Source organism: Protopterus annectens, chromosome 11.part0 (genome assembly GCF_019279795.1).
Source record: "Protopterus annectens isolate FY-2018-M chromosome 11.part0, PAN1.0, whole genome shotgun sequence".
In the NCBI taxonomy this organism is placed as follows: Eukaryota; Metazoa; Chordata; order Ceratodontiformes; family Protopteridae; genus Protopterus; species Protopterus annectens.
In genome coordinates this window covers 336,178,380-336,192,091 of record NC_056745.1, presented here as the reverse complement: position 1 = coordinate 336,192,091, position 13,712 = coordinate 336,178,380, and the positions used below count along the sequence as shown (strand labels likewise).

Below are 13,712 nucleotides of genomic sequence, written 5' to 3'. Positions count from 1 at the left end.
TTTTTTTGGAAAAGGTGGCTAAGAACAAGAGAGGAGGTAATTTGGAAGCTTCTTCAGAATACACAGAACTTTATTGGCAGTTACTGTTGGATGCCACTTGTTTCCCTGGCTTGAATGAAAAGATTAGTATTTGCAGTCATTTGACTTTATCAGCTGATAGAATTTAAAGGGGTTTATTACATCTGATTTTTGAGTATGTATATTAAAATGTTTTTAAATACAGTCAAATAAGATTAAAATGAGATGAATTGCTAAATGTTGTCAGTTTGACATGTATTTTATATTTTTATAGTTACATTTTGTTAATTTCAGTTTTAAAGTACATTGATTCATAGAGTGGTTATTATAAACTTGTATTTTAAGGAAATTGAGTAATTATACGGTTTAATTGGTAAAGTATTTAAGAATAGGAAATTACAGGCTTATAGATATTAATGACGTTCCTCAGTAAGTTTGGAATGAAAGCTCTTAATCCTGTATTGGTTTGTGTACTAGAAATTTTAAATGACGTTTTATTGCTACTGTCATGTTGTTCCTATGGACATTGGTAAAAAAGTTACTTTTTGGAGTTTATTTGTCTGGTTTTCAAAGTTTTCATTTATTTTACAGGGTTGTTATAAATAATGTTTAAAGAAGTCTTTACAAAGACCTTCTAAACCAGAACTAAATCTAGATGAAGGATACTGTACCTCTCTGAATTTCTGCAGATAAACTTTAAGAGGTTCAACATAGCTGTCAAATCCTAAAGTGGACATTGCAAAAAGGATGTCTTCTCCATTGATTGTTTTTCGTTTTTCTTGATGACATCTTTCACTTGCTTCTGAAGTAATGAAGCTAATAAATTCACTTACGCATTCCTGCACACACTCTTTGGCATCCTTTGCAATCTAAACATTGAACAAAAAATAAAAGATTTTAACAGCATTATAAGATATATAAAATTAATGATAAAAAACATATAATGTCAAAAAAGTAACTGCTAAGAATCCTTCTCTCCTGTCTCTGACTAATAGCACCAGACCTATTTTTAACATATGTGTACTTTGGAAAATACACTTGCATATGGGTACTGTTCTGTCAGCCACTCAGCCTCATCAGCTAGAATCCAAAGAAGTTAGCCCCTTCCGTTGAATGGTTCTCCTTTGCAACCATTATGTAGCAGAAAATGTCTACATTAAAATGTGTGAACATGTGTGATGCATATTATCCCCTCCATCACATGTGCTACACCAGAAGTTCCCAACCATTTAGATTTTATGACTGGTTTACTCTCTTTTCCTGTCATGAATGAGAAAAATAAATGCTTTTCAAACTGTCTTGACATCCTTTACCCCTTCTGTACAGTACCTAAGCTGTCTTTAGGCATCTAATTGATAAAGTGTTCTTACTCTCATTCTCCTTCTTGGGAAAAATAGTGGCAGCTGAACATCATGGTTCTGAGAAACACCAGAAACTATTTTTCACATAAAAAATATCTGTTCTGACATAAACTGTCCTTACAGAAAATTTTAAAGGTGTCCTGCACATTAACAGCTGTACACCCAGAAATCCTTTTAGCTGAAGTAACAAGTACCAGAAATCTGTCTCAGCCACATTCACTTAGACTTTCAGATCTGACTCTCAAGCTCCTCCCTTTATCCATAATGCCTCAGAACTCTGTAATATCTCAGACTGAGTTTGGTACCCCAAAAGCAGAAAGACTCACCGTACCCCAAAAGCAGAAAGACTCACCACACCCAATATAGAAGGAAAGCCAATATAAAAGATAGGGGTTCAAACATGGAATAGTGGTTCCATATTCACTATCAGGTCACTCCCAGATGAAAAGGCAGGGGTAAGGAGGGTGGGAAGTTGAAGAATGAAAACTGACAACACAGAAGCATTTATATCTCATGTTGTTATTTTTATTCATTCCTCAACTGATGGGACAGAGTCTCAAACTATGTGAACCTTGGGTGGCCCTCATAGAAAGATATTCCGGAGTACCACAGAACCAAAAGCGGTCCTGTTTCTGGAGATCAAATCCAATTTGTAATGAGCCATAAAGGTATGAGCATTGGACCTAGCAGCTGCAGCACAATCATCATCAATGGAAGCTCTGGACCAAGAAGTAGAAGTAGCAGCCATGGATCTGGTATAGTGAGCTTTAGGAGGTCTGGGCAATGAAAGGACTGGTTGACTGTAAACTAACAAAATGCAATCTGTTAGCCACTTTGCTAAGGTAACTCTGGAAACTGGGCTTCCCAACCTGTTGGAGGAAAAGGAGATGAACAACTGATCTGTTTTTCTCAAGTCTTTTGTTCTATGGAGATAAAAATGGACATGTCAATGTACATCCAAGAGACGAAGGATGTATTCACCTTTGTTAGAGAAGTTAGAGAAGAAAATAGGCAAACTGATGGCCCAGATGACATTCGTCTCCCAGACTACTTTGGGCAGGAAGACTGACTGATTGGTAATGTAACCCTATCTTTATGGAAAACCAAATAAAGGGATTTTTTAGGGGAGTGCTTGTAGTTCAGACACTCGTCTTGCTGAAGTAATTTCCACTAGAAAGACCATTTTCCAATTAAAAAACTTGAGATCAGACATGGTCAATGGCACAAAGGGGGTCTGAGTTAAACCCTGCAGTAACAGTGTTAGATCCCAGGGTGCAGTAGGGTCTTTAATTAGAGATCGAAGCAAAAAAGTACCATTACAGAAAAATTTGCATAGTTTGGATGAAGCTAGAGGAGAAGCGTTGTTTCCAGTATGATAATTGGAGATGGCTGCTAACTGAACTTTGATGGTGGAAAAACTAGCTCCTTCTTGAAAAATTGAAGCTAGGAAATCCAAAACATGAGGAATAGGTGCAGTAAAAGGATCCAGTTTTCTCTGGTGGGCCTAATAGGAAAATCTTTCCCACTTACTCTGGTGTATCTTCCTGGAGGAGGCTTTCTGGGATGATAGCATAATCTGGTGGACTGGAGAGGAAAGCCTGTACTATCTAACCACTAGTGGATTTGAAGAAACCGTGCAGTTAATTTGAGGCCTGCAATGTCCAGATGTGCCATCCCTGAGGGATGACAGATCAGATCTGAACTGGGGGTCCAGCATCCATGGTGGACGTAGAAGAAGAAACCAAAGAAAGGTGAACCACACCTGACAATGCCAAAAGGGGGCAATGAAGATAACCTTGCTCTTCAACTGAAGTGCTTTCTGTAGAGATCTGGGGATTAGAGGAATGAGAGGATAAGCATAAAGGACACTGGAAGACCAAACGTGGTCTGCAGCATCTCTTAGTGATACCTCGGGGGGGGGGGGTTATGAATCAGGGCAAAGAAAGTACAGTTGTGTGCACTTACCATAAATGTAGATGTTAGAGTGTATTCACTGTTGCAGTCAATACATTTGGGTTGCAGGTAGCCCTCAGTCAGCCTGATTAACAAAGTCTTGGGTCCTGCGTTGGTTGCTGTCCCTTCTTCCATGATGTCAGGTCGTCAGGGGTATAAAACATGCAGCCAACGCCATTACATCAGTTTTTCTTACCCCAGATGTCAGTTGCCCCCCTAATGGGAAGCAATTAAATATAAAAGCACAAAGATATACCTCCAACAAAAAGCAAATACACCAAAAATGCTTTTAAGCATAGTAAAGGAAAGTAGAGGTATATCCAAAAGAAGCTAGGGGGCTGGAGGGAGGGTAGCCAGGACTACAACAGTGAATACACTCGAACATCTGCATTTATGGTAAGTGTACACAACTGTACTATGTTCTTTGTGTTTCACTGTTGCAGTCATTACATTTGGGTAGATTCCCAAAGCTATGGTTGGGTGGAGGAATTTAGATAGCATTAGGGCCAGCTATAAGGCCCTGCAAGACTGCAGTGGCAAAGCCAGCTCTGGATTTAGAGAAAATTGGCAAATGATAATGCTTGGTGAAAGTATGTACAGAACTCCCGGTAGCAGCTTCTAGGATGTCCCTGGTAGGGACGCCTCTGAGAAAGGCTGTAGAGGTAGATGCAGACCTGGTGGAGTGAGGTCTGATCTCCTGGGGGATAGGTTTTCCATGGTGCTTATAGCAGAAATGAGTGCAATGGCTTATCCATTTAGAAATGGTTTGCTTTGAAATAGCCTTGACCTCTGCCCCTGCAGCAAATGCCACCAGCAGTTGTTTAGATTTCCTTTGAGGTTTAGCCCTGTCTAAGTAGAATCTAAGTTGTCTGTGCACATCTAAGGAATGCAGTATCCATTCCTCTTTATTCTGTGGATTGGGAAAGAAGGTTGGCAAATGAAAGGATTGATTAAGAGCCACTCTGGATACCACCTTGGACATGAAGGATGGATTGGTTCTGAGGGGCACCCTATCCGCATGAAAGATGATGAAAGGCTCCACTGCCATAAGGGCCTGTAATTCAGATGCCCTTCTAGCTAAAGTGATTGCTAAAAGGAAAACTGTTTTCCAAGAAAGAAATTTTAAGTCTGCAGTAGCAGCTGGCTCGAAAGGAGGTAGAGTGAGTTTCTCCAACACAAAGTTAAGGTCCCAGGCTGGGGTTGGAGCTCTCCTGGATGGTCTCAAATTTTTGGCCCCTCTGAAGAACTGCTTGAGCATTGGATGAGAGAAGAGGGGAGGTTCTGTGTTATAATGAGCTGAAATGGCTGAGGCGTGGATTTTAATGGAGGAAAAAGACAGGCCCTTGTGAAGCATCTCAGTTAAGTATTGTAAAATCTGAGGTAAATTGGGTACTACTGAGCTCATCCCTTGAGATTGGTTCCAGGCACCGAATCTTTTCCATTTTTCAGCATAAGATTTTCTAGTACTAGGCCTCCTTGCCTCCAAAATGATATCCATCACAGGTTTGCTGAGGGATGGTAAATGAGAGATTAAGTAATTAGCCAGGCTGCAAGGTTCAGTATTAGAAGATGAGGGTGCAGAATCTGGTTCTCCTGCTGAGACAGCAGGGAAGGAGTCTGAGGCAGGTGCCATGGAGATAACCATGACACACTGCGCAGGAGGGGGTACCAGTGTTGGCGTGGCCAGTCTGGAGCAATCAAAATCATCCTTGGTTTGTCCTGTTTGATTTTTAGTAGTACTTTGGAGAGCAGAGGCAGAGGGGGGAAAAGGTACAGACTGATAGGTTTTTCCAGCTGACGAACAGAGCATCCACTTTCCAGGCTTGTTTGTGGGGAGCCCTTGTGCAAAATATGTCCAGCTGGTAGTTCTGGGGAGAGGCAAACGGGTCTATATCTGGGCTCCCCCATTTGCTTGTCAACATGTCGAAAATCCTTGGTTCTAGTTTCCACTCGTGTGGGTCCATGAGGTTTCTGCTTAGTCCGTCTGCCAGTGTATTTAATTTTCCTGGCAGGAACTGAGCTTGTAGGTGCACTTGGTTGCTCAAGGCTGTGTTCTACAATGCCATGGCTAGTCTGCAGAGGGGGTAAGAATGTGTACCCCCCTGCTTGTTTATGTACCAGATAGCAGTGGAGTTGTCCGTCTTTACCATTAGCTGTCCTGGAAGAATGTGGTCCTTGAAGGCTGTCAGAGCATTCTGTACAGCTAACATTTCTTTTTGATTGATATGCAGGTGCATTTGACTTGGGTTCCATTTGCCCTGAATGCACTTCCCTGCCAGGTGAGCCCCCATGCATAGCAAGGTATGATAGGAATCATTGTTTCCAGGTCTTGAGAATGTTGACACTATAGGCTTTTTAGATACCACTGTAGTTTCCTCATATGCAGTCTTGCATATGGAATTAGAAGAATGCAGGAGACCATGAACCCCAAGGCTTGCAGTATTTGTCTTGCAGATAGCAGGGTTTTTGCGGCCACTTGTTTGAAGTAGGTTATCAAATTAATTTGTTTCTCTGGCGTGAGTTAAGCCATCTGGGAAGTTGTATTCAAGCTTGCTCCTAGGAATATAATTTGTTGACAGGGTACCAGGTGTGATTTCTTTTTGTTTATGGTGTACCCCAGATGAGTTAGAACCCTTTGTAAAAAGGCCAGATGATTCAAAAGTATGTCCTGGCTTTCTGCCTGAATTAGACAATTGTCCAGGTATGGGTATATTTGAATATTTCTTTGCCTGCAAAATGCAATAACTGGAGCTAGGCACTTTGTGAATACCATGGGCACAGTAGATAAGCCAAAGGCCAGTACAGAGAAGTGATAGTGCGTGTAGCCTGCTTTGAAGCGTAGGTATCTTCTGCACGATTCCCTGATAGGAATGTGCAGGTATGCTTCTTTTAAATCTAGTGTTGCCAATCAGGCATCTTTGCCTAGCATAGGAAGTAATTGGTGAAGAGTCAGCATCTTGAATTTTGGAATCTCCAAAAAGGTGTTTAGGGTAGACAGGTCCAGGATAGGACTCCATGAATTGTTTTTTCTGGGTACCATGAAAAGTCTCGAGTAGAAGCCTTGTCCCTTTTCCTCTTCTGGTACCAGTTGAATAGCCCCCATGCTTAAGAGAGAAAGTACTTGTTTTTGGGCCTCTGCCCACTGATTTGGGGGTAGGTCTGGCCACCTGCTTGGTATTGGCAATGTGTGGAAGTGAAATCTGTATCCCTGGGACACTATATTTAAAACCCATTTGTCCTGGGTAACGAGTTCCCAATTCTTTGCATGAAGAGCAATCTTTCCCCCCAAAGGGGCAGTCAGTTGATAAGTGCATGGAAATTTTAAAAGGAAGTCATTGAGACAGTTTACCACAGGGGGGAGTCTTATTATTCCCAGATTTGGAAGTGGAGGCCCCCCACTGCTTAGTTCTGTGTGCCCCCTGGGACTGAAACCTGTGGTTTTTGCTGTGTCTGGGTATGGCTTGAGAAGACCTGGAAGGGGCTGGAAAGGACCAATTCTTAGAGGGCCAGTGCCTACTAAATCTAGGAGGCTGAACTTGTAAAAAATCTTTAACAGTTTGCATAGACTTAGCTTTATCTTCCATCTTTTTAAGAACTTCCTCAGCCTTGTTGCCAAACAGGCAGTCCTGATTTAAAGGAGCATCCAACAATTTAGCTTTACCATGATCAGGCAAAGATTGCTCCTTAAGCCAAGCATGCCTTCTGAGCACAGACCCAGTAACAGCAACCCTGCAAGAGGCCTCTAATGAATCAAAACCACATTGCAAAGTATGTTTTCCAACTTGTTCAGCAGAATGCATTAAATCCTGTACTTCTTTATTTTCCACACAGTCAGGAATCAACATACTTTTCTGTGTAAGTAGTCCAATAACATATGGCTGATACTTTAACATATGAAACTGGCAGTTTAAAGCCCTAATGGCCAAGGTTGCAGAAGTGTAAATCTTCTTACCCCATCTATCCAGCGCCCTGGAGTCTCTATCAGAAGGGGTAGGATTTTTAGCAGTAGAAGCCTTAATGCCCTTGGGCATGTGTGAAATAGTCTCTGGATCTGCAATAGGATTTTTTGAAAGGAACTTGTGGGACTCAGGGACCCTGTAGTATCTGTCAGGTTTTCTGGGAGCAGGAGGCAGGAAATCAGGGGCCAAACTAGATTCCGAAAAAGCATCATCAACAATGTCTAGTACAAGAGGAATAGCTAAAGGCCTATGCTGAGGTAGGAGAAGGAAATCCTTAAGCCTCTTTTTTGAATCAGAAAAATCCTGGCTTTCCCAGTGGAAATGCTCCCTTAGAGTATGTAAGGTTTCCCCAAAAGAAAAAACATCAGGAGGGGAAGCAGAGGGAATGGAGTCCTCTGCATCAGAATCTTAAGTAGATAAGGGCAAATCCAGATCATCAGAAAAAACAGAATCCTGATCAGAAGATTCATAATCAACTTCAGTCCTAGGCCTCTTAGAAGGGGGGGAGGGGTTGGCTACCCCTGATTAGAGTTATTAGATCTTCAGCCATTCTTATAATTTGTTTTTTAGGTATAGAGGCCTGAGCATATGGCCTGGGCATCGGTTTTTTAGGCATGGATCGAGATTTAGGCCTAAGTAAAGAAGGAGGCGTTGGTTTAATATGCAAGTCCGAAGGCCTGAATACACCCTCAGAAGCTGGTGCCTGCACAGCGGCTCCGGACCCATCCAAGGTAGAGACATCCACGGGTTCCATAGTTGAAGCATCTCGCGGTATACTGGACTCCAAATGGGTCTCAGTAGAGGCCTGTGAATCAGAAGTAGCGGGTATCAGGGGCTGCGAAAGCGCCTCACTGAGTACCGGCGAACTGGCGACTGGCTTAGGAGAAGCGTCGGTGGCAGTTTTGGACCTCGGCGGTCTGTCTCTCTCTTTATCTTTGCGTTTTTTTGGAATCCTGGTAGTCGGATGGCTAACTGACATTTCTGGATAATTAAACCGAGAACCGAAATATGTAGAGGCGAAAATATACTGACGACGGATAGTGCGCTGATTAAATAAAGCACAAAACTGACAGCAAGATACGTCGTGGTCAGGGCCTGGGCAAGGAATACAGTACGAATGAAAATCTTTATGAGGTATTTGCTTTCCACAAGTAATGCAATTATTAACTTTTACTGACATTGGTAAGGAGCAAGAAAAAGTTTCCCCAATGGGGTACTTAACTTTAGTTGATGACTTCGGTTTTGAAACTCGAAAACGAAAATTTCAGGATTCGGCCGACTGGCACTTGCAAACTGCTCTGAGCACTGCACAGCAAGAAAGACTGATGTAATGGTGTCGGCTGCATGTTTTATACCACTGACAACCTGACGTCATGGAAGAAGGGACAGCAACCAATGCAGGACCCAAGACTTTGTTAATCAGGCCGACTGAGGGCTACCTGCAAGCAGATAACCCAAATGTAATGACTGCAACAGTGAAACACGAAGAACATCCTGCTGCATTTCTTCTTTTGGGGAGAGGCAAACAGATCACCGCAAGCTTGGCCCCATAAATGGAAAATCCTCTCTGACACTAACTGATTGAGAAACCACTCATGAGGCATCAGAATGGACCAACCGAGTCTGTCTGCAAGCAAGTTGAATTCTGTACAATCTACTAAGTTGCATGTGGGCTCTCTCTTTAGTAACATCCACATCTGTAACATCTTAGAATGTATAAATGCAACTATTATTTGTGTATAAATGTAAACAGAAATGTAACTACTCTGTGTTTAACTGGAACTTAACATAATGCAATGTAAGCAAATGGAGCTTTTCTCCCAGGTCCTCCACTGAAAAAAAGAAGTTATGTATTCACCATAACGTTCCATGTTTGTAGTCCATCTCGCTCTTCATTCTTACATATGGGTTTGGAGCCGATCCTCAGCTCCAACTCGTCCGATTACAAAGCTCAAAGTCTCTTAGCTGGCTTGTGGCAAGGTAGGTATCCCATAGTGCACTAGTAAGAATCCCCAGATTTTGTTTGCTGCTAACTGTAAGAGTGATAGAAAAAGTAATCCAGAAGGAACAACAACAATGAAAGGTCTCCACCAAAGGCAATACTATCCTGTCTCCAGATCCTCCCAGGACGGGGGTAGGTGGGTGGGTTCATAAGAATGAAGGGTGAGATGGACTACAAACATGGAACGTTATGGTGAGTACATAACTTCATTATGTTCTGTAGTCCTATCTGGCCTTCATTCTTACATATGGGACAGCGTCCCTAGCACCTTTTCTTGGATGGCTCACGGGAATATACTCCTAAGCACCATGGAACCAATGGAGGCTCTACCCCTGGGGGTAAAATCCAATTTGTAATGAGTAATAAAGGTATGAGGGGTAGCCCAAGTTGCTGCTGCACAAATACTGTCAATCGGAACTCTGGCTTGAAAAGCAGTAGATGTGGACATGGATCTTGTGGAATGAGCCTTAATCTTAAATGGAAGGTTCCTTCCATTGGAGTAGATAAAGGATATACAGTTGGAAATCCAGTTAGATAGTCACTTTAGAGACTGGCAGACCTATTCTCGTTTCAGAAAAGGACACGAACAATTGGTCTGATTTTCTAAGTTCCTTAGTTTTATATAGATAGAACTGTAACTTTCTATGAACATCAAGTTGATGAAATTTATATTCTGCACTGTTTGAATGATTAGGAAAAAATACAGGCAGTTCGATAGTTTGATTCAAATTAGCTTGAGAGCAAACTTTAGGGATGAAGGAAGGATTTGTATGAAGGGAAACCCTGTCTTTATGAAAGATCAAATAAGGAGGTTTGATTGACAGTGCTTGCAACTCTGATACCAGTCTAGCGGATGTGATAGCTACTAGAAAAATGGTCTTCCAAGACAGAAACTTCAATTCACATGAATGTGCGGGTTCAAAAGGCGGGGAAGTGAGTTTGGATAGAACGAAACTTAGATCCCAAGGAGGTACAGGTTCCTGAAAAGGAGGTCTCAGCAAGGTAGCACCTTTAAGGAAGGATTTACATAATCTGTGATCCATCAGATTACGTTCATGTTGTCCCAAATGAAAATTTGATATTGCTGCCAGTTGAACTCTAATTGTAGCAGCAGCTGATCCCTGATGGAAAATTTCAGTTAGAAATTCTAACACCAAAGGGATAGAAGCTGCGTAAGGATCTACATTTTTCTCTTTTGCCCAGATAGAAAAGTTCCATTTGCTAGCGTATAACTTCCTAGTGGAAGGTTTGTGGGAAGACGTAAGGATATGGGTCACTGCAGGTGAAAAATCATGAAGCCTGACTAGGGATGGAAGTGAAGCAGCCACGCTGTCAAGTTGAGGGCGTGGAGGCAGGGGTGAAGGGAGCCTGACGTGTTAAGAGGTCTAGAACTGGGTCCAGAGTCCATGGATCATCTTGGAGATGAGGCCCGAGAAAGGGGCAACCAAATCTGATGAGGCCAGTAAGGAGTGATCAGAATCATTTTGCTTCCCAAGAACTTTGCTTTCTGGGTCACTTTCTATATGAGCAGAAAAGGGGGAACTGCATAAAAAAGTTCCGGAGGTCAATCGTGAACAAGTGTGTCATTCGGTGACTCCCCCGGAGGGGGGATAAGGGAGAAGTAGCTGCAGCATTTGGCGTTGATCGGGCTGGCAAAAAGATTGCAGCAAGGTTGTCCTCATTTGCAGAAAATCTGTTCCGCTACTTTCTGGTTTCTAACACCACTCATGAGGCATCAAGATTGCCCTGCTGAACTTGTCGGCAATCACATTGGTTGTCCCTGGGATGTGTATTGCTACTAGAAAGCGCTGGGAAGATGTCGCCCACTGCCAAACATGAAGAGCCTCTCGACAAAGGGGGTAAGATCTGGTTCCTCCTTGCTTGTTTGGATACCATACCACTGACATATTGTCCGACTGGATTGCTACTGTCCCTAAAGGAAGAAATTTGTGAAGTGCTTGCAGTGCTAGAAGCACTGCTCTCATCTCTAGGACATTGGTATGCAAGTGAGCCTCATGATCTTGCCATGTGCCTTGGAGAGTCCTGCCTAGATCACCCCCCCCATCTGGGAAGCATCCGTGGTCACAGTAGCAACGGGTTGGCGAGGAAGGAAGGGTGGTCCTGTCAGCTGAATGGGCTGAATCCACCAACGAAGGTCCTTTTTGCAAGACTCCGTTATGAGAATATGATGAGAAAGAGGCAGTTGTTGAAGAGATCACTGGGGAAAAAGTAGCCATTGAAGAATTCGCATGTGCAATCTGGCTAGTGGAACTAGATTTATGGTAGAAGCCATGATCCCTAAGAGTTTCAGCACTATCTTTGCCTTGACTTTTTGTACAGGAAGTAAGCTGCGATAAGGCAGACTTTTCCCAATTTATCATAACTCATAGCTGGATACAGAGCTGGAGGGTTGAATCCCTGGCTTGTAGGAGTAGGAGTAGGTGCCTGGTGGTGGCGGTCAGGAGCCAGTTGTCCAGGTACGGAAACACTTGCTATCCAAGACTTCTCAAGTGAGCTGTCACTACTGCCATGCCTTTGATGAACACCCTGAGGGCTGTGGTGAGACCGAAGGGCAGAGCATGAAATTGGTAATAACTGGCTCCCAGCCAGAAGCGTAGATAGCTCCTCGATGCTCTGTCCATTTTTATGTGGTAGTATGCATCTTGGAGGTCTATGGAGCACATCCAATTGTCTTTCCCTAATAGAGGGTGTATAGACTGCAAGGTTATCATTGGGAACTTGGACTTCTCTACGGATTAGTTTAGTTTGCTGAGGTCCAAAACGGGCCTCCAGTCCCCTGTTCATTTTGGCAATTAATAAGAATCTGGAGTAAGTTCAGAATCCTATCTAGTCTGCGGGGACGGTTTGGATGACTCTCTTTGAAAGCAACTTTTGAACTTCTATAGTTGCTTGATCCCTGTGATTGGGTGGAACATCTGGGATCTTCTTGGGGTTGTGGGGTGGAAGAAAGAAGGGTATGGAGTATCCTGTGGTGATTATTCTTTGTATCCACTTATCTTGGGTGGTGTTGAGCCAGGCTTCTGGATACAAAGATAAGCGACCCCTGACTGGCTCCAGAGAAGCACAGCCGGGCCCCATATCAGGAGCGCTGATAGGGACGACCGCAAAAGGAATCGCAGCCACCCTGGTTTTGTGGACCCCCCCTGCCTCTAGGGCGATGTCTACCATTAGCTCCTCCTCCCCTGCCTCTAAAGGAGGAATCACCCTGTGCGTCCGGGAAAAATCTCTGGGACTTCTTGAACCACATTTGCTCACCTCTCTGACCCTTGGGATATGGTCTAGAAGGGACGGTAAAACATACTCCCATGGCAGAGAAAGTTTTCCCTTCCTGTTCGCACCTGATGAGTGTATCTTTTACCATTGGTCCAAACAAAGAGGATCCATCAAAGGGGGTGTTGGTAAAAGTAGATTTGAAGGGCTCTGCAAAATTACATAAGTGCATCCAGGAGTGTCTCCTAAGGGAAACTCCTGAACCCGCTGCCCTACTCGCTCCATCTGCTGCGTAGGAGATCAGCCTCATGGAGGAGTTAACAATGGAGTTTAAGGTGGACAACTGAGCAGTAACTTTCTCAGACACTCCTTCAGTTGATGTACCTTGGAGAGTATCTCCTAGCTCCTTTAGGAGATCTCTCTGAAAGCCAGTAAAATGTGTGAAATAGTTCAGCAATCTGAGAGTAAAAGCCACTGAAGAGAAGATACACTTCCCGTATCTATCCATCGTTCGAGACTCCTTGTTTAGTGGATGGACAGAAGTAGAAGTCTCCGCTAGTTCCTTCTTAGCGGCTGCCGCCACCACCATGGCATCTACAGGCACACCTTTGATCAAGAATTCTTTCTCTTTAGGGGCAGAGAGAAATTTGTTGGGTCTTCTGGGAACTGGTTCCATGGCATCAGGAGTTTCCCGCACCTTTCGACTAGCTAGGTCCAGGAGTTCATCAAGAAGCTGAAGGTTGAGACCCGACAGCCTTCAGGTACACTGACTCCTCATGAGAAGGGGTGACAGTGGGCCAGCCGCCTCTCTGTTTCAGGATATCTACAAAGGAGATACCATCAGAGGATGACCTGGGGGACCCTTCTGACTCCTCAAGGTCAGTGTCTGAAGTGATGGACTCATCTGGGGAGTCTACATGCTTCCTCTTGCATGTCCTCTTCCGAGGGGGCTCCTCAGAAAGGTATTCTGGGGAGGAGACTGGGGTCCACCCAACGGGGGCACCTGAGGCTGCGGGTCTCTGCTGTCAAGAGAGAGAAATGGTGCTCAGACAGAGGTCGGTGCTTGAGGGGGAAGAGTGTCCATACCCTTGTGCAGAGCTGGCGACCGAGACAGCACACTCCTCATCATTTTGAATGACGATCTCTCAAGGCTCTGAGGACAGCCCCAGTTATGAGGAAACAGAGGTA

At 43.7% G+C, this 13,712-nt stretch overlaps 1 protein-coding gene across 2 annotated transcripts in view; it reads right to left on the bottom strand.

The window, feature by feature from the left end:
• Nucleotides 1-13,712, bottom strand: part of NFYB (nuclear transcription factor Y subunit beta) — a 534,217-nt gene that overhangs the window by 225,136 nt on the left and 295,369 nt on the right. For both annotated transcript variants that reach the window (XM_044087836.1, XM_044087835.1), the window contains exon 4: nucleotides 690-887. In XM_044087836.1, the coding sequence (XP_043943771.1) occupies nucleotides 690-887 (198 nt within the window). The remainder of the gene's footprint in view (nucleotides 1-689; nucleotides 888-13,712) is intronic.